Source organism: Stomoxys calcitrans, chromosome 5, assembly GCF_963082655.1.
Source record: "Stomoxys calcitrans chromosome 5, idStoCalc2.1, whole genome shotgun sequence".
NCBI classification, from domain to species: domain Eukaryota; kingdom Metazoa; phylum Arthropoda; class Insecta; order Diptera; family Muscidae; genus Stomoxys; species Stomoxys calcitrans.
The window spans coordinates 4,558,982-4,579,002 of NC_081556.1; the positions used below are offsets into that span (position 1 = coordinate 4,558,982).

Consider the following 20,021-nt stretch of genomic DNA (forward strand, 5'->3'; position numbering starts at 1 on the left):
GACGTCACGTATTTACACCCTACACCACCCCTGTAGTTGTTTTAGTAGTAGTGTGTTGTCGATGAAGGACTCCATCCGGTCAATCCGTTACGTGCAACACTAAGAAGAAGAGGATGTTGAGTGTACAGAACAACTTAGAATTTCTCCTCGATTGATTAACCTACACGTTGTCCACAATTTAATGCTAGGATTGCATAATTCAATCAATGTTAGTGTTAATGTCCGACCATATCCCGAAGACTTCGTACTTCAATACAAGTACAGTAGGGTGGGTAAAATTTTGCGATCGTCAAAATCGATAAATTTTTGATAAAAAAAAAACTTAGAGGTTAAAATGGAGATTGGTATCACACAATGGGTTCTAATCGAGAATTCGCCTAACAAATATTCAAAGTAAGGGTATCTTACCTCTTACAGAGCGAATTCAGTTTTCTTCACTTGTGCCATCCTTGCTATGGCAGTACTCCAATTGATGGCTCAGTTGCACTGATCTGTGGTGCATGTGTGTGGGATGGTACCTCAGACATTTCAGCCAAATATCGATGTCAAATTCGTGCTCTGCTTCCAAATACCTTTCATTTAAGTCCGAAATTGCCATGGTCGATAAATATGTACGGTTTGGAGGTCGTTTTGGGGCTTTACTCCTAAAAATCTTTACATTTGAGCCCCATATTGATATTTTCGGGAAATAAGTTCAGTTTAGGGGTTGCTTTGCGGCTTACCCATAAACACTTGGTCCCAAATCTGGACTCCTTTTTTACTCTGAAATACATTTCATTTGAGTCCCGTATAGTCATGATGGGTCAAATAACCTATTTGAGGTGTTTTAAAGAAGTTACGGTTAAAGTTACTTTTACATAATTTTTCTAATCTACTCCCAAATTACTTTCATTTGAGTCCCATATGCCCATTTGGGGGTGGAGAATCCTCTTATTACATGGACTTCATTTTTTTGCCATATTCGTAATCTACTCCCGAATACCTTTCATTTGAATGCCATATTGACATGAACGTTCAATATGTCTTTTTGGGGGAGTTTTGAAGTTAGCGCGGCCCGCTAGGTACTTAAAATCACATTTTAATATCATATTCGAATTCTACTTTCCAATAACTTTCATTTGATACTCACATTGTTCCGATCAGTCCACTTTTGATTTTGGGTGGTTTTTTGGGGATGAAGGGGAGGGTCCGCCCCCTCCGATATCAATGCCAACCAACACAATCTGTTAAAACTTCGAAAAACTCGGTTCTGCCGTTTTTGAGTCTATGCCGAACAAACAAAAACCGTGTCCCATATAGTCATGATTGCCAAATAAGCCAATTTGGGGCATTTTGGGAGGGTGGGATGACCCTATACTTCGACCTGATACTGTATGCCAGATTCGTAATCTACTCCCGAATGCCTTTCATTTGAGTCCCATATTGATATAAACATTCAATTTGTCTGCTTGGAAGATTTTTGGGGTTAGGGTGACTTCCTGGGTACTTGGACCGATTTTTAGAACCATAATCGCATTCTACTCTTCGATACCTTTTATTAGATACTCATATTGTCCCGATCGATCCACTGGTTTATAATTTACTTATTTTTTGTTGCCTAGGTTTATTGGATCCCGATGCCGATCGCATGCAAATAGATGTTACCGATCCTGTGGCTGATAAATTTTGGAATGCCACCTGGAAGCGTATTTCGACACGCAATACCGAAATCTATGATGAGGTATTCAAATGCATACCCAACGATAATATCAAAACATTTGCCAATTTACGTAAATATCAAGAAGAAAGTCCTCCCCTATGTAAAACAGATCCTGATGTGGCCTTCAAGAGGATAATGAATATTCAGGCAAGTATCAATGAAATGGTGGAGAAAGTTTATAATTTTTTTTGTTGTTTTTCTTTTTATTATTATACAGGGCTCCATAGTGGATCTGCCTTTGGATTTTCTTAACAAAGAGGTGTTGACACCGCCTGGCACCAGTAAAGAAGGTTTAATACCTACCTCGGTTTGGACTTAGTTCACATAAAGATATATCATTATCTTTCACTGTTTTAATATTTATTAAATGGTTATTTTTTTTTTTGTTTGTTATTTTTGTAAATACTATTAGATGTATTTGTTGTAGGCATATCTAAATTAGGTCTATAATTTAAGTTGTTATCAGTCTTCACACAGTCAATCAGTTAGTCAAGATAAGGAGAGTATCATTCCAATGTGTTCAGCATGAATGCACAAATGTTTAAATGCAGTATTTTTTAGTGAAATCCAACTACATATATACATACATTTATATATATATATACACACATACACATATACAAATTTATTTGTATATTTTATCAATATGTAATTAATTTATTATGATTATTTTATTTATACAAAAACCAATGTTTGTAATAAATTTTATCAAAAGAAATGCAAATATTTCAGAAAATATATAAGGAAAGCAAAAGATATACAAAATTATTCTATATCACACATATAGCACATTGTGGTTTGTTTGGTTTCGAGTTTTAGAAAGAAGTTGTCGAACTACTTGGCAATTTAGTGGCTACAAAGGCCGCCGTAGCATGTCCGCCTATGGCGCTGAACGTCTGGGTTCGAGAGCATCAGAAAAACTATTTTCAGCGATGGTTATCCCCTCCTAATGCTGGCGACTTTTGTGAGATACTATACCATATTAAAACTGCTTTCCAAAAGAGGTGTCGCACTCGGATGTAATCAAGGCCGATTTAAAAAGGTGGTCTCACGCGAAAAGCTTTGACGGTATTAAGATGACAGATGTTTGTTTGCATTATCTTTGTTGTTATCATCTTTCTCCCATATTCTCTGCTCATGTACGCACACGTATACACACACGCACACAAATTTCTTTGTAAAAGTCGATCAGCTTGATGACAAGAAGGCGGATTGCATGTTACTGACATCGTTTCTAAAAACGAGTTAAGCGGAACGACACAGCTGAGGGAAATCTGATATATTTAGCGCCATATCGTACCGATGCCGGCGCAAAAATCCAGGGAAATTCGAATGGGAAAATTTTGCATCGTATCGAATTGGGGCCGAATTCATAGAAGATTTCGGACCGATTTCTTGGCGAATTTCTTACAACTGATCAAACCAAACAAAAATGACAAGGCAATAGTTAACGGCACCACACGCAATTCCAAAAAAATAAACAAAATAACCCCACCTCCTCACCCCACTTGTATACATTCCACAAACGAGGTAACAAAATGTGTGCAAAAATAAAAATTAACCAAACACGCCATACAGAAATCGTACTTTCTTAAACGTCGATACGAAAACATATTTCGATCACCGCACTCGATCGAAATTTGCTACCATTTTGTACAGCATTGCCAACATCAAAAAGCGAATTGGAATCAAAACAAATAGGAAAATTTACTCGGCGGCTGTGAATAAAAATAAGTATTACTTTGGTTTGTAAATCTAAATGCAAAATTTACTTTTTATTGTGCTGTAGTTAGTGGATCTTTCTCTAAGGAAGACAGAATCAACGATTTCACGACCGAACGGAGGAAATTTCATGCAGTGCTTCAATATATAGAGCTTCGTTTTTGGTCTTCGACCATAAAAATAATCCAAATTGAAAATAAAGTTCTTTTAGTATTTGGTTTGATTGATTAAAGCCTATGCTTCCTCCTAAAATGTCTGAAATATTTTTTTGTGCTCAGATCAATAGGCATAAGTTATGGACTTACTTGCCTTTCTACAGGGTGGCTGATGAATATTGCTACAATGATGAATATTGCTACATTTTTTTTTCGGTGTATGGAATACATTTTTCTTTTATTCATGTTAAATTAAATTATTAAATTAATTATTAAATTATTATTAATTTAATTAATTAATTAATTAATTAAATTAATTATTAAATTATTATTATTAAATAGAAAAAAAGTTATTACATTTTTTTTTGGTAGCGGCTTTCATCAGCCACCCTGTACATTCGTATCATTGAATACCTAAAATGTACAATTTCACAACTCCCCAAAAAATTGAGATGAGTTTCTGCAGTAAATACTAGTGTAGGTGAATATGCTGCCCATTAAATCACACCTAGTCCAAGAGCAACGGCCATCGTTAAACTAAGGAATATTCGCATACGCAAGAACATTTATTTTAAAGCTGTACCAATGAAATTTCCCCTTCCTTTCACAATATTCACTTTTTCCCCATCAAAATCCCCAAAATGAGAAAATTTTTCCCCGATCACCAGGAAATCGCCGTGAAAATTCTTCTACTTTCACATCACTGTCTGCCGCCTATTCAGAATCTTCATTAATACCTTTCATTTAAAACCCATATTGCCATGGTTGGCACTACCAACCGAGTTGCACTTTTAGGCTGTCAGAGGTGTCCAGTTCATTTTTCCTTAAAACCGGAGTCAAAATCATTGACCTGGAGTCAAACCACATATGTGCACCAAACTTCATTCATTTCATAATTTGTTTTTTTTTTATATAGGCCTATTTCTTATTTTCCTGGTGTTTTTGAATATTTTCAATCGAAATTACTGTTAACAAATATTTTCGGGTGGCAACATTTATTTTGACATATGAATTTAAGCACTGAGAGAGCAGCCATGAGTTTGAGAGAAAAGCTCTTCTTGTTGGATACCGGAAAGAGCAACAGCAAATGCACAAAACCCCAAAGCAAAGGCAAAACAAAATAAACAAACTGTTCTTGTAGTTGCTGCTTAGCTTTTTGTTTTGCCTCTCCCGCAGCGTAGTAATGCAAAAACAAAAAAATGCATTTTTGCTCTACCCCAACACGAACGGTCTAGTGGACGTCTTCTTGTTATCGGTTAAATTCTACACTTCATTGTCGTACGTCGTTTCATTGCGTTCGGAGTGTGTGCTGTTGCGTCTTTATTTCCCCAGTGTCATGCATTGTCGCCAGCCTTTCAATTCAATTGATGTAAAGTGTTTGGTACTTAAAAACTAAAAAGGAAAAACAAGCAATCAATCACAAAACAACAAATTTATAGAGAGAAAAAAAGAAGTTAACAAGTGTTCTTAGTGTAAAATGAAAATTGCAATTAAATAATATTGTGTATGCTGTGAATTTAAAGAAGAGGCCGCAGATTTGTTAAGAGCAACAGAATTACATACCTACATACATACATACATACATTTATGTAGTGCTTCAAGTGAGTGTTATCAAAAAGCGCAAGAGGTCCCCCTCCCACCACAATGCAATAGAAACAAAATTACAAAAAGAATCATGAATTGTGATGCGAAAATATGTTGTGTGAAAACGAGTGTGCAAAGAAGAAGCGAAAACAAAAGAGTAATGAAAAACCAAACAAGTGAAAAAGTGGCAAAGGGCAATGAATGAAGTCTGTCTGCCTGTTATTGTAATGAAAAGTATCCGTGAAAGTGAAATAGAAAAGAAGTGAAGTAGCTAGCGCATTGATTGCTTACCTCCTGGAATACAACGCCAAAGGACTACATTTTCCATCAAGAATCATATCGTCAAGTTCTTTCCCCTGCCTTAGAGACTTTCCTGGGCTAATACTTTGTTATCAGAGCATTGAGTTGGGAAAAAAGGATCCAATTAATTATCAAGAAATTCTGGAGAACAGACAAGGTAAGAAGAAGAAGACAAATGTTTTCGCAAAATTTGTTTTCCTTTTTGTCGATTCTGCTTTGGGCAACACTACTTTTGTGTGTTTGTTTGGCTGGCTACATTGTTGTCTGGCCAGGTTTTTGTTTTTGTTTTTTGCAATGAAGGGATACAACAACATTAACTGATGTTTAAGAGTGTGTAGGAAGTGCGGCAAACTTTGTTTGGGGGGGAGAAGTGGAAGCTGAGGCCGTCTGCAGAACCAACAACAACATGAAGAGCAAAAACATGCAGCGGCTTAAATGTTGCTTTTTTGTTTTGGTCTCCTTTTTTTGTTGGTGCATGTGTGTGTTCACTTTTCTTTGGTAGTATACACACAGCTTAGCGTGTCAGCGTTCGCTGCATGGTTTGTTTCTTCATTTCCTTGTTACTGTTGTTGTTGTTGTTGTTTGGTCTTTGGCGATAATTTTTATGCAGACCGACAACAGACAGACTTTGGCATGACACGACGTCGTGCAGCAAGACAGCTATACTACCAAAGAGAATAGATAGCCCGAGCGAGAGAACAATCTTAATAAAAAAACGGAAACAAAGAAATGTTTACAGGATAAATGTGGCGGCAATGGGGATACATAACATTCTGTTGAAGTCTCCTGATGCTGGGAGAGTTTTAAACCACAGGGAAAACGAGCAAAAAATAAGTATAGCGGTGGTATGTTTGAATATTCGGCAATATTTAAAGTTTTTCAACTTTGTAGACACATAAAAGTTTAGCAGAATTTAATAACCCAACCAAAGGAATCTCTCAGTATATGCTGTAATGCTAATAAAATCACCAAAAATGGTGAGTTTCTCGACACGATGAAACAAAAGCTCAGAATCGCGAATTAAAACTTGCAGCGATTTTACGGATAGGGGATATATTCATTTAGTCATTCCGTTTGCAACACATCGATATATCAATTTCCGACCATACAAAGTATATATATTTCATATCGTCGTAAAATTCAAAGACCACTTAACGATGTCCGTGTGTCTGTTCGTCCGTCTGTTGTTATCACTCTATACCCTTCAAAAATTGAGATATAAAGCTGAAATTTTGCACAGATACGTCTTTTTGATGCACGCTGGTTAAGTTCTTGAACGGGTCAAATCAGACCATATTTAGATATAGCTGCAATATAGACCGATCTGCCTTAATGCCCTTAAATGCTTTATTTTTTTCTTCTGATTTCGCCGAAATTTGAAACAGTGAGTAGTTTTACGCCTAGCACCATAGGACCCAAATATGGTTCAGATCGGACTATATTTAGAAATAGCTGTCATATAGACCGATCTGCCGATAAAGGGTCTGAAGCCCATAAAAGCTTTATTTTTCACCCGATTTTACTGAAATTTGAAACAGTGAGTAGTTTTACGCCTAGCACCATAGGACCCAAATATGGTTCAGATCGGACTGTATTTAGATAAAGCTGTCATATAGACCGATATGCCGGTTAAAGGTCTGAAGCTGATAAAAGCTTTATTTATTACCCGATTTTCTTGAAATTTGAAATACAAAATTCTACAGTGACTTATATTTATTAGACCACTCAATGCCCGTGCCGAATTTTTGTGCATAAGTTATCCAATTTTCATCGGGACCGGGATATACGCAAAGTGGTGATTGTCATTTTTAATATTGCCTATGTTAGTTGTGTTAAAAAATTACGGCCAAAGGGTCCTACAATATGTTGTGTGAAAACGAATGTGCAAAGAAGAAGCAAAAACAAAAGATCTTCAGTTTGGCCCAGATCGGTTTAGATTTGGTCTTGGGCCCACAAAAAGCGCATTTATTGTCCGATTTTGCCAAAATTTGGGACAGTGAGTTGTGTTAGGCTCTTCGATAACTTTCTGCATTTTGGCCCAGATCGGTCTGGATTTGGATATAGCTGCCATATAGACCGATATCTCGATTTAAGGTCTTGGCCCCATAAAAGGCACATTTATAATCCGAATTCGCTCAAATTTGACACTGTGACTTATGTTAGGCTTTTCGACATCTGTGTCGTATATGATTCAGATCCTTCGATATTTGGATATGGCTACCAAAAAGACTAATATTTTGTTCTGCAAAATTGGGCAATGACTTGTACTTATTAGACCACTCAATATCTATGTCGGATTTGGTCCAAATCGGTCTATATTTCGATAAAGCTGCTTTGGGGCATAAATTATGCACTTTTCACCCTATTCTGACGAAAGATGGTTTATATATATACCCGAAGTGGAGGGTATCCAAAGTTCAGCCCGGCTGAACTTAACGCTTTTTACTTGTTTTTGAATTGAAAAAGCTAGCGTTAAGAAATTGTTAGTTTTGTGCTGCACCCCTGATTTAAAGCCACAACTAGTCAACCACATTACATAACATCCCAAACCTGTCACGGGATAGGTCCTCTATTGATAGGGACCGGTCCCAGTTCTCGTTCCCTTACATGGAAAAAACCTACCACTTTTTCAAGGGTTTGTCGCTCGAGGTGACGAATTACCACCATTCTAACACCGTAGGATAAATCCTGGGACAGTTCGAAAAGGATGAGAATACTTTGGAAGTTTTTAAGGGAGATAATATAAATTAGCTAATATATTTAACGGAAAAGCCATTTTCGAAAATAACTAAAAAAATCATAAGTTATGACAATTGAAACATTCCATATAGTATATTTACTGTGAAAGGTAACTAATTCTCCAGTTTATGACCGGTATATTTTGGGCAATTGACTACACATTTCCCGTAGGTTTGTTTTGCCGTTTTCCACTTTTTTTACTAATATGACAATGCCAATCATGAGCCTATGAGTGCTGTACGTTTCAATTTGGGCCCAATTATAAGAGTCCTCGCTTTTTTGCCGAATCCAAAGGGCGTGCCGCAGAGCGACACTACTTAGTAGAGCAGTTCTACACCGATGAATACCACACAAATGTCGACAGCACTAGTGAGAGCATCATTATAGCAATTTTTTCTGATGTTATCGGCAGGATTCAAACCCAGGTGTTCGGCATCATAGGTTCTAACCTCTGGGTGGGTCAACGTGTATTTAAAGAAATTTTTAAATCTCATTATTTAATGAATGAATTTATGAAGTTGCAATTCTTTCAAACAACTATTTACATATTACAACTTGGCTGGCAACCAAACTTTTCATACCAACCTTGTCTAACTTTGTTGAAAGCAAACTGGCAACATAAGAAATACTTATAATAACTCGAAACAAAATATGGCAAGGAGGTGGAAAAACAAGAATTTTTTTATTGCACCGGTTAAGCCAAAGAAGAACTACATCAACAAATTAAGAGAGAGAGAGAGTAAACCACAATTTGTGAACATGAGAGTAATAGAAAGGAAATGTCTCATGTATATACCCCCAACAGTGTAAAACAAACTTGCAGAAAAAAGGGAAATTGCATTTAGGAATAAGTTTCTGTTGCATAAAAGTTTGAATGCCTACCACATCACTGGTTACTAACCAGTAGGTTCCCATTAATATTTATATCACAAGGTCTTCTTCACAAAAAATCAAAATTGGGGAGAAAAAATCGCCAACATTTTTCGAAAAAATCGTCACAAAATCGTCACTCTCTTAAATAAGTCTAAATCAATTAAATGGTGCGGATTCGAAGTGTGGAAGTCCACTAGAATAATTATCTAACCTTTACTTCAAAAATATTTCTCAAGATACGCAATTGAGCCACGCGTTAAAGTTATTAAAAATCAACATAGGCCCTTAAGATTTAACCACGCTTTGTATTGAAATGCATGCAATCATGCGTATTTTTCGTGCAAAGTCAACCTTAATTCTGAAATTTTTTCTTTAATTTGAGGTCAAATAAATTCGGGAAAAAATTGTTAATTTAAAATTGTCAAATTGCCAAATTGTAAAATCTTCACGTCTGGCAGCCCCAACGACAAGTAGGTATCTTGTACCTATCCATCACATCTAGTTTTTACCCTTTATACTTTTGTTATACCCCTTTTATTGTCCATGTTTCTTGCAAGGAAGAATTAAATCAGTTAAATATTGTTTTTCTATAGTTATTTTAGTATATAACTGTTTATACCTGTTAACCAAACTTTTTTTATTTGCCATCTATAATAAATGGTTGTTTTTAAATATTCATTAAATATTAGTTGTAAAATTATGCCCTTAACTGTGGCATGGGGATAACATCGTTTAAACACATGCACATTGAGTGTAGTCTCCTCCGAGAGAGAGAGAGAAAGAGAGAGTCGAGCAAATATTCAGAGTGCAGCAATGTATTAAATAAATTTTATTACTGTAATAACATCAACATAGGTGCGTTCGTATGTTCCTACAGATACCGCTTTGAATGTTAAACGAAAAGATACACATTGTTGTTGCTATTGCAATTACTCCCAAAACAAAACAAAGCAAAAGAGCTTAGACAACAGTACAAAAATAAAAATAAACTCAAATGCATGTCATTGCTCTCTTTGGCTGATATGCTCGCAGGTATTGGTATGTTGTTGTTCTAGCTAAAGTGTGTGTGTGTTGTGTTGAGGGAGGGGCGAGGAGAGGAGCATTACTATGGCTAACTTTTTGTTTGTTTCTCATAGCTTGAATTTATACCTAGTGTGTATGTGTTCTCAGTTTGTGTGGGGATTTCGTGTGCGAATGCAGTGTGAATATAAATGCGCTGTTCTTCTTGTTGGATTGGTTTTCTGCGATCTCCTCTGTTGTTAGTGCATTTTCAAAAGCTTAATCGTGCGAATCACGCAAATGCAAAAACAATTACGGAATTCTTGCTTGTTTGTTTTTATGAGTTTATTTACCAAATAAGCAAACATTACAACTCTCAGATCGAGGAAAAAACTAAATGGGAAAAAATCTCATTAAACTTTACTGCTAACTGCATATCTTTCATTGAATTCCTCCCCTTAGGCAGTGTCTTATCTTGACACTATATCTGTCCATAACTGCTAAAGCAGCAGCGAGGCAATGTTGTAGGTAGGTATTAATGATGTTGTAATAAAAGCACGTGTTGACCACTTGTGATGCACTCTGGTAGTACCCCACATCTTCATATTACATTGAATAAGCAACCAAGAAAAAACTAGTTTTTGGTTGACAGAAAAATTATAGTTTTTTTTCTCAAGGAAGGGAATAGAAAAACTAAGTTTATAAACAAATTTAATATACAACAAAAAAGCGCGTTAGTGAGCCTGGGTCGAATCATAGACCACATTTGACCAGTTCTTTGGACGTTTCCATATATGAGCCAAAAATAAAAACCTTTCCATAAGGAATACAAATTGTACCTTAGTACAGTTTCTTATGAAGTCAATTCGAAGATTGGTTATGCTTGGCATTATCAGAACACAGCTTCCGTTATCCGCTCACGAGGAGCAACCCAGTAACCGAGTTCGGATTACCAGTCCCTGGGTTGTGGGGTCGATTCCCACCAGAGACTTTGGTTGCTGTTGTTGTTGTAGCAGTGTGTTGTACACTGAGGTGGCATCCCTTGTCGATGAAGGACTTCATCGGGTCAATCCGGTACGTACAACCTGCTGACATGGGATTGAGAGGGTTTGGTCTGTCGCTACGGTGGTTTTTCAGTGAGTCTGCCACTATTAACATATATATTCCTCACTTAGTCAGGCGGCATTTAAGTAAAAAGGAAGTCCGGCTATGAAAAGAGGATTCGCTCACAAAAAGGAGTTACGTATATGGAAGGGGGTCCGCCTATAAAAAAGATTTCCCTTATCATTGAGCTCAAACATAAAGTGTACCCTACTCGTTGATATGACAAGTCTCCCCGCTGTTCCTTAAAGGGGTTTTCTTGAGGGAAATTGCACAAATGACAAAAAAAAATCTGTAATTATCAATTGTCAGATATTAGCAACTCAGTGTTGCAAATTGGCGATGTTAATGAACCACCTTAGACTCTTATACATTATGCATTTAGAGCAAACATAATTGGAATTTCCTTTACACCACCAGCAAGCAGATATGTATAAGCAACGGAGAAAATATTTTACCAGGATCATAAACTCTAGCATTCCATATCCAGCAGGAAATCAATTTCCGCTTATAGCAAAAAAAAAAAAAACAGAACAAGCCAACTAATCAGAAGAGATTAAAATTCATTAAAAGCGTTTAAAAGATTGCAATTAGCATTTGTCAGATAGCACATTGCACAATGTGACATCAGCTGTCACAATTCCCAGCAGTAGATTGACGATTTACGTTTGAATCATGATCGGGAAAATTGTTGCTGTCGTATAGTGGTGATACCACGATGATCATTTCAATCATGATTAAGCGAAGCAGCATACTGTGTATGCTAGCAAACGAATAAACTAACAACAATTTATTCATGCTTCCATTTTCCAATAAAGACCAAAGCATTCAATGCCTCTCCATCGGACTATATGTCCATACATATAAAGTTCATTCAGCGATAATCCAAGAATGGGAAAGTATTGAGTGTACTGAGTCAATATAATGCTCCAAATGCTATAGCAATGATGAAAATATGGTCCAACAAATGTTTGTATGGGTGAGTATACCCATAAAATCTGAGTTCAATAGAAGAGAATCTCAAATGCAAAAACTTACTCTAGGAGAGTAACAAAAAAGATCTATGCCAATGTTACTCTGAGTGCATTTAAGTGCAATTTATTGTAACATTTCTAGCGAATACATTCGGCTACATTAGCAGAAAATTTCGTACGATTCTAGCACGAAGGCACGATTGCCGATAATCACACGATTGCGGTATCACTCACCCCACTGGTTCATTGAATGTGGTTATTGTTAGCAAGGTGTGCAAGGGAATGTAAACGAAAATTGCCAAATCAAATCTAAAATACGAACTGAATGAATGAAAAAATATATATGTATGTATGTATGTATATATCGGCACGAAGCATTTATTGCAGGGTTGGATAAGTGAACTTTTTGGAAATATTGTAGGCATACATAAAATTTGGGAATAGATTCTGAAGCAAAATATTGTGTTTCGTTGTCGAAAATAGAGCCCTGGCGAAGACAAACACCCTGATTCAGATTCGTCTATATAGGTAAATTGTTTCTTTTTTTATTTTTGTATTTACTTCCGATGTGTTGAAGTTCTTTTGACATTGAGGAATCTATTGATAGTAGCTACAGTAATTTGCGGAATAGGACAGCAGATAAACAGACATACAAGGTATTCTAAAGCGTGTAAAATGGGAGCTTGATCGCTGGTTCGCAGTAGTTTTTTATTGTATACAAATTTCAAAAACAATTTCCTTTGTGAAAATTACAAAATTACAATTATGTACAAAAATTCATGTTTCATCAAAAGAAAAAATTGTTTTCATAAAAGACTGTTGTATTCAATTTTTCTAAAGTAAAATTCAAACTTGAAGTGAAAATTGGGCGACACATATACATGGGAACTAAATCTATTAGTAACAAGAAAAATATTTGTGCCTAATTTCGCGTCTACCGATCGTAGACAAATGACGATATTATTGCAGTATTAGTTCAAATCGAACGACGAATCGGAGCTATATCTAAATCCGAACAGATTTCTTCCCATTTCATGGCTTCGTCTTTAGGTTAAAAAAGAGGCCTGTAATAATTTGGACGAATATGGGTAGACTGACTTAACCCATTAACGACGAATGTGTAGAAAAATACTTAAGAATAGAACTGTCTTAGCAAAGTTACAGCTCGTGATAGGAAAGAGGTAGTGTAATGAAATTTGGATTTCCCGTCATATAAGGTCATGTTTTTTCAATTTTTTATGGCTCAAAAAATCTAACAAAAATGTTCTCAAAATTCTTAGAAGTAAGATTTCTGGAAACCCTTTTTTTTATAAATTTTTGAATATTATTAAAAAAACAATTAAAAAATAAGTGCTCGTAGTCGTCTCCGGAGTCTGAGTCGGAGTGGAGCAATCTTCACGATGTAACCAGGGCTGCGGAGTCGAGCAATTTTTACTCGCCTCCGCAGCCCTGGTTACATTCGAGGTATAATCTGATATATTGGGTTGCCCAAAAAGTAATTGCGGATTTTTTAATAGAAAGTAAATGCATTTTTAATAAAACTTAGAATGAACTTTAATCAAATATACTTTTTTTACACTTTTTTCTAAAGCAAGCTAAAAGTAACAGCAGATAACTGACAGAAGAAAGAATGCAATTACAGAGTCACAAGCTGTGAAAAAATTTGTCAACGCCGACTATATGAAAAATCCACAATTACTTTTTGGGCAAACCAATAGATAGGCAACCATAAAACCAAGTTTACAATTTGTTTTCTTAAGCATTAATAGGTTGCAATTTTTATCCCTTTGGCTCTACGACCGCATAAATTTAATAGTCTTCATGGTCTTGACATTCTAAAATGGACCATATCAGTTCGGATTTGGATATAGCTCCCATATAAAGCGGTCCTTAGATTCCCTCCCCAATGCAGTAGCAGATTTTGTTTATACAAAAAATCTTTAAATGCATTGTTATCTTTTTTTCTATAAAAAAAAAATAAAAATTGAAAGCCTCGGAAGTCGAAAGCTTGAGAGTTTTGAACGGCCTTTGATTTAATTTATAAGAAAAAAAAAGAAAAAATTAAGATACTTTTCACTTTTAAAAAATAATTTTTTTTTATTTTATTTATTTAAAATTAATTCCCTAAGTATTTCCTAAGCTTTCGAACGCCTCACCGCCTTCCATCTCTGCGTGTGTGTGGTGAACACTTGAAGAAATATGCAACACGACTACTCTTCAAATACTTCAATTCGTTTCGTTTATAGGTAGGTAGTATTTGTTTTCTTTCGTTTTGTTTTGATGAGAATCCAACGACGACAATCGTGTTGGGGGAAAAAAGACGAGCGTAGCATACATTCGTGTGGCTCAGCCGAACGAACGCCAAGTGATATGCTCCCAGAGCTCCATTCAACCAACCAACCATCGTTAATGTTTTATATGAACAACGATTTCAGTCTTTGTTGAGCACTCGTAGCTTCATAACTTTTTGAATAGGGGGCCCCCACAAAGCCGCCACCATTGTCGTTCATGTGTGAAGTGAATGTCCGTCGGTCTGTTGAAAAACGTGCCCGCCCGCCGTCGTGTGTGCTATGCTATACAACAAAACGAATAAGAGAAAAAAGATAGATGGACAATAAAGTAAATTCGATTTCATTGGATGTAATGTTGTTGTATGTTGTAAAATATTTTAAGTGTGAATTTGTTTCGTTTTGTTTTGCTCTATGGAAAATATTGAATTAAATGTGATTTCTTATGGATTTTCTTTACAGATTATCGATCAATGATTGTGAATGACTGAAAGCATTTAAAACAAAAAGAAGAAGAATAAGAAGTATAAGCAGAAGAAAACAAAACAGGAATCTTGCGCAAGAGCTTCATAGAGGAGAGAGAGAGAGAGAAAGAAAAAGAAGTGAAAAATAATCAAAAACAAACCCCCCTCCCCCCACAAAAAAATGTGATTTTCGCGCCGTGTATTAAATTGTCGAATGTGCGAGTGTATGTTTTGTAGGCTTTTATGTATGTTGGAGTGTAAAAGCGTGAGAAATTTATTTAAATTCCTGATAATTTAAAGTGATTAAAACACTTGAAAGTTCAAAACTACTGTTATATTTTTTTGGTTGCAAGAGAACAAGGTGGCAGAGGAGGCAGAAGCAGAAGCATCGGCAACAGCAAAGCTTACAAATCAATACAACAAAAATCATAACAACAAAACAAAAATAGAATGTGAATTGTGTTAAATTTGTGCGAAAGAAAGAAGGCAAGAAAGAAAACCAGAAAAAGGCCAAAACAAGTGAAAACAAAAATAAATAAAACCACTTTTATGTGGTGTTCAGTGGAAATCAAAAAGAAGAAAGGAAATCAAAAAAAAAATGTTTTAACCACCACAAAGTCTGAGCTAAAAATAATAATAACAACTACCATACATAGCAGAAACATGCAAGCAATTGTTAAAATCTTTTTAAAAAATATTTTTCAAAGCGATATTTGCAACGCTTAACTAAACATCCAAAACGACATTGCAAGCATTTGAAACCGGTTACGAAACTTTGTCGAACGTCGATCAGCATTGTTTTTGTCTAAAAACTGAAAAAAAAAAATAACAACAACAAGGAAAAGCCAAGAGAAAAAAGAATAAAGAAAACAAACGCATAATTTTCTATAACAAAAACTCAACCTAGAGCAAGCAATCGTCAAGTAAAGCAAAGCAAAGGCGGCGAGTCATTATATGCACCACAGCGCATTTCACCTCATCTCACCTCACCTCAAAACAACTTAACATAGCACATATGCCAGGCTCTGAGCGATAAGGCATTAAACCGCAACCTTAAATTAACTTCATTGGCATACAAAACCCGAAACTCTTGGCAAATTACTGGTTGCCCGCCGGAAATAAAGCTGACGTCGGTCATTTGGTTCTGGTTTGGCAAAAAGCGAATTGGACCTATTCCACCAAAGCGAAAAAGTGCAAACACACCCAAAAATTTTCCGCCAAGAAAAAACATTTTTTTTTTGTAAAACGAAACCAATTCGAAAATTAGGCTAAAAATCTAAAAAACGAAAACTTTACAAAAAAAATACAAGAAATTTGAGGTGCCTAACTACACATACAAACATAAAAACTCAAGAATTTTCAAGTTGAATTGAACGAAAAAGAGAAAAACAAAACAAATTCAAGTAATAGGCGTTTTTTTTATTGTAACCCAGAGAGAGTAATTTGGCACACAAAAATTTGCAAGCTGGGAACTTTTCTTGGCATTTAACAAAAAAAAAAAATTAAAATAAAATCACATAGGAAAAAAAATCGCTAAAATTTTGCAATAGGCTATTAGTTATTTTATTGCAAAAATCGAGGAAGAGAAAAAGGCCTTAGAGATAAATATGAGAATCATAAAGGATTTTGATATTCATTTGAGAACACTTGGTGATCCACTGGAAATTTGATGATATTCAAAAGAACAGCTTAGTTAAATACAAAGTGTTAAAAACTTGCAGAATTCAATTTCTATAAAAAAAGAAAACAGAACTAAATAAAGCCATTCCCATTAAACTTCAACAAATTCCCAGACAAGCACTCATACATAAAAGAAGCCCTTAAATTCCATATTGCCACTCCCTAACCACCCACCCCAAAAATAAAATGTAAGCCCTAAGCATATCTTGAAAATTCCTCCTACAAACAAATTTTGTGTAAACGCGTTCCCCCGCCTTGCATTTGATACGGAAAAGAAGCACGGCAAAACGGAAAAATGTCCAATTGCAACAATAACAACAATTCACCTGCTGCTGCGGTAGATCTAAAAGTGACTAAACCTTTGGTGGAAACCCCTACAAATGCTACACCCAGCCAAGGCCTCTCCCTCTTCGATCAATTGAAAAACAGTGCAGATCATAATAATGTAACCAAAACGGCGTTAAACAAACAGTCAAAGATTGAAAAAACAGACCCCAAATCCGGGGATATAACAGCGGTCTCTAAACCAGAATTTCATGCCCCACCACCACCCTCCGCAACATCGTCGGTTTCAAATTCTAATGCTACCAACAAACGCTTGCAAAGTGTGGTTAATGCCAGTCCCAAATTTCCCCTGAAACCACCCAATAAGGACTTAACAGCCACTCTAAGATCACTGAAAAGATCTCAACCACCACCGCCTCCTCCACCGCTACCACTACCACCACCGCCATCACCATCAGCAATATTAGCAACACAAAAGACTGTTTCTTCATCCGCAACAGCAGCAGTGGCCAACGCCTCTGCCTCATTATCATCACCTGCAGTTAATGCCGCCGCTGTAAGGCATACATCAGGGTCAACGTCAGCAGCGGATGCTGCCGCCGTCGCCCATACAACATCATCCATCAATCACAATGCCAAAAAGAAGCGTTGCACCGATCGCTATGATTCATCGGAATCTTCTGACAGGTAAGTGGTTTTTTATTGCAAGCAAAAAAAAAAAGATAAAACGAAACACAATTAAATCTTTGTTCTACAAGGCTTAGATATCTCTTTTGCTCTCTTCCTTGAATTTCAACTTAAGTGGTGTTTATTGTTGGAGGTTATTCACCTTTTTCACAGTATGGTTTTAGGAGGGAAAGGTGAATTTAAGCAGGATAAATGTGTAAAATAACCAGGGTGGTGAATAATCATTTTTTATTGAGAGACAACACTTTTGATAATAAGCACTCAGAATGCAAAGATTACACACTCCGTTTTGATCTGAGAGAATAAGTTGGATATAAGAGAGAGAGAGAGAAGAGTTTTGTTTTATTCTGTGATGTATTCAGAAAACTGCAGTGTTGCCGAAATTAGTCGGATGGAACTTAAATATAAGGAATTTGGTCGCATGGACGGCCCAATTCGATATCGGTAGATAAGATTCGTCCATATGCTTTAATTTAATATATTTATATACTAATAACAACTAAAGGGTGATTTTTTTGAGGTTAGGATTTTCATGCATTAGTATTTGACAGATCACGTGGGATTTCAGACATGGTGTCAAAGAGAAAGATGCTCAGTATGCTTTGACATTTCATCATGAATAGACTTACTAACGAGCAACGCTTGCAAATCATTGAATTTTATTACCAAAATCAGTGTTCGGTTCGAAATGTGTTCATTCACCGTAACGTTGCGTCCAACAGCATCTTTGAAAAAATACGGTCCAATGATTCCACCAGCGTACAAACCACACCAAACAGTGCATTTTTCGGGATGCATGGGCAGTTCTTGAACGGCTTCTGGTTGCTCTTCACTCCAAATGCGGCAATTTTGCTTATTTACGTAGCCATTCAACCAGAAATGAGCCTCATCGCTGAACAAAATTTGTCAAAATTTGAACACATTTCGAACCGAACACTGATTTTGGTAATAAAATTCAATGATTTGCAAGCGTTGCTCGTTAGTAAGTCTATTCATGATGAAATGTCAAAGCATACTGAGCATCTTTCTCTTTGACACCATGTCTGAAATCCCACGTGTTCTGTCAAATACTAATGCATGAAAATCCTAACGTCAAAAAAATCACCCTTTATGAGCTAACTTTGAGGTAATGTGTAAATTGTAATTAAATGGGTTGCCCATCATAGGTGAGTTAACTCGGAGGCCAATTTGGCAAATTGTGGTACATGTGAGACCTCGGACAAGGGATGGAAAAGTCAGTACTTTAGGACATTTTCAATACTGTTTCCACTCGAGGAGTACCGTGGTACCTCCGCAACCGATTTAGTACCTTTTCAAGCACTACGAATTTTTCGAAAAATTCGGATATCTTCGAGCCTTGTTTATCACTTTATGCAACAAGCCACAATAAAATAAGGATATTCACTTGCTAGTCGTTCGAATCATATCTGCCCTTATGCGGATCATTTGGGGATTGAAAGGGGCAATATCAGTTTATATTCAGTCGCCTTAATTGACTAATTGCGCCACTAGAAAACTTTAGGAGCGTAGCGGGGGCCCTGACACTTGTCTCCCAGTTTCTATATGAGATTCGTGATTTCCTCCCGAAATTTAGATATCATATAGTACCGATCGGTCTATATGTTTGCCAATAAACATTTTATTAAGAGGAAATTTCTCACATATCAATGAGTGCTGTTCGATTCAAGTTTAAGCTCAATGATAAGGATGTCCATTTTATCGCCGAGTCCGAATGACCTCTTTGGGTAGAGGTTTTTTACTGTCAATGTACAATCAAAAATTTCATCGCTGATGTAATCTCGGATATATCGATGGGGGATGACCATGGCCATCACCATAACTTGGAATATCCCATACATCTGACTGGCTCTTGTACTGTGTAATCTGTAAGGCAGAAGTTCTCCTGAAAAATAAGATATGAGGGTGGTAAATCCCTTACCAGAATTTCTCTTGCGGCTACTGTAAGGCACAGACCCTTGCCGGCAGTCTCAGAGATATACCGATATTGAGTGCGTTGGAGTAGACCCCTTATCCAGTCCCTGACTCCATCTCGGAGCCATCAGTGAATATCGAGGTCTCATCTTCCTCAAACACAGCCATCCATTCATCCTTCCCGGGAAAACAAAATTTGAATGCCCTTATCCCAATCGTTACCAGTTACAGGTAGTTGGAGATCCTTCTCCCCTTTCTACCCTCCGCATCCATAACATCCAGAATGAGACTGTGGCCGCACCTGTCCTTCTTCAGCATGCCAAGCTGCCAATGAGCTGCATATCCAGCCAGCAATCTTTCAGATATGCCTGCGCTGCAGTTCTCAGTGCCCCTCTGACTCCGACGCAGGCCACTCACCGGACCTTCTCGGATTCGCTTGTACGAGTTCTCTTATTCCCCGGCCCTCCACCATACCAGTGCCCCATAGTTCAGTACTGATCTCACAATGGACGTATACACCCAATAAGTCATATTGGGGG

The 20,021-nt window shown here is 36.6% G+C and overlaps 2 protein-coding genes across 8 annotated transcripts in view; both read left to right on the plus strand.

Moving 5' to 3' along the window:
* Positions 1-2,351, plus strand: part of LOC106096297 (phospholipase D2) — a 31,437-nt gene extending 29,086 nt beyond the window's left edge. For 4 of the 5 annotated variants that reach the window (XM_013263970.2, XM_013263968.2, XM_013263969.2 and 1 more), the window contains exons 9-10: positions 1,602-1,846; positions 1,917-2,351. In XM_013263970.2, the coding sequence (XP_013119424.2) occupies positions 1,602-1,846; positions 1,917-2,018 (347 nt within the window). In that variant the 3' untranslated portion in view covers positions 2,019-2,351. The remainder of the gene's footprint in view (positions 1-1,601; positions 1,847-1,916) is intronic. The other variant, XM_059369044.1, reaches the window with a different exon arrangement.
* Positions 2,352-4,974: 2,623 nt separating this feature from the next.
* The window catches only part of LOC106096266 (zinc finger protein jing), a 313,162-nt gene continuing 298,115 nt past the window's right edge, over positions 4,975-20,021 (plus strand). Inside the window, exons 1-2 of one of the 3 annotated variants that reach the window (XM_059369041.1) lie at positions 4,975-5,617; positions 14,897-17,550. In XM_059369041.1, the coding sequence (XP_059225024.1) occupies positions 16,874-17,550 (677 nt within the window). In that variant the 5' untranslated portion in view covers positions 4,975-5,617; positions 14,897-16,873. Of the gene's footprint in view, positions 5,618-14,309; positions 14,393-14,566; positions 14,766-14,896; positions 17,551-20,021 lie in introns of those variants that run through there. The other 2 variants (XM_059369043.1, XM_059369042.1) reach the window with 2 other exon arrangements.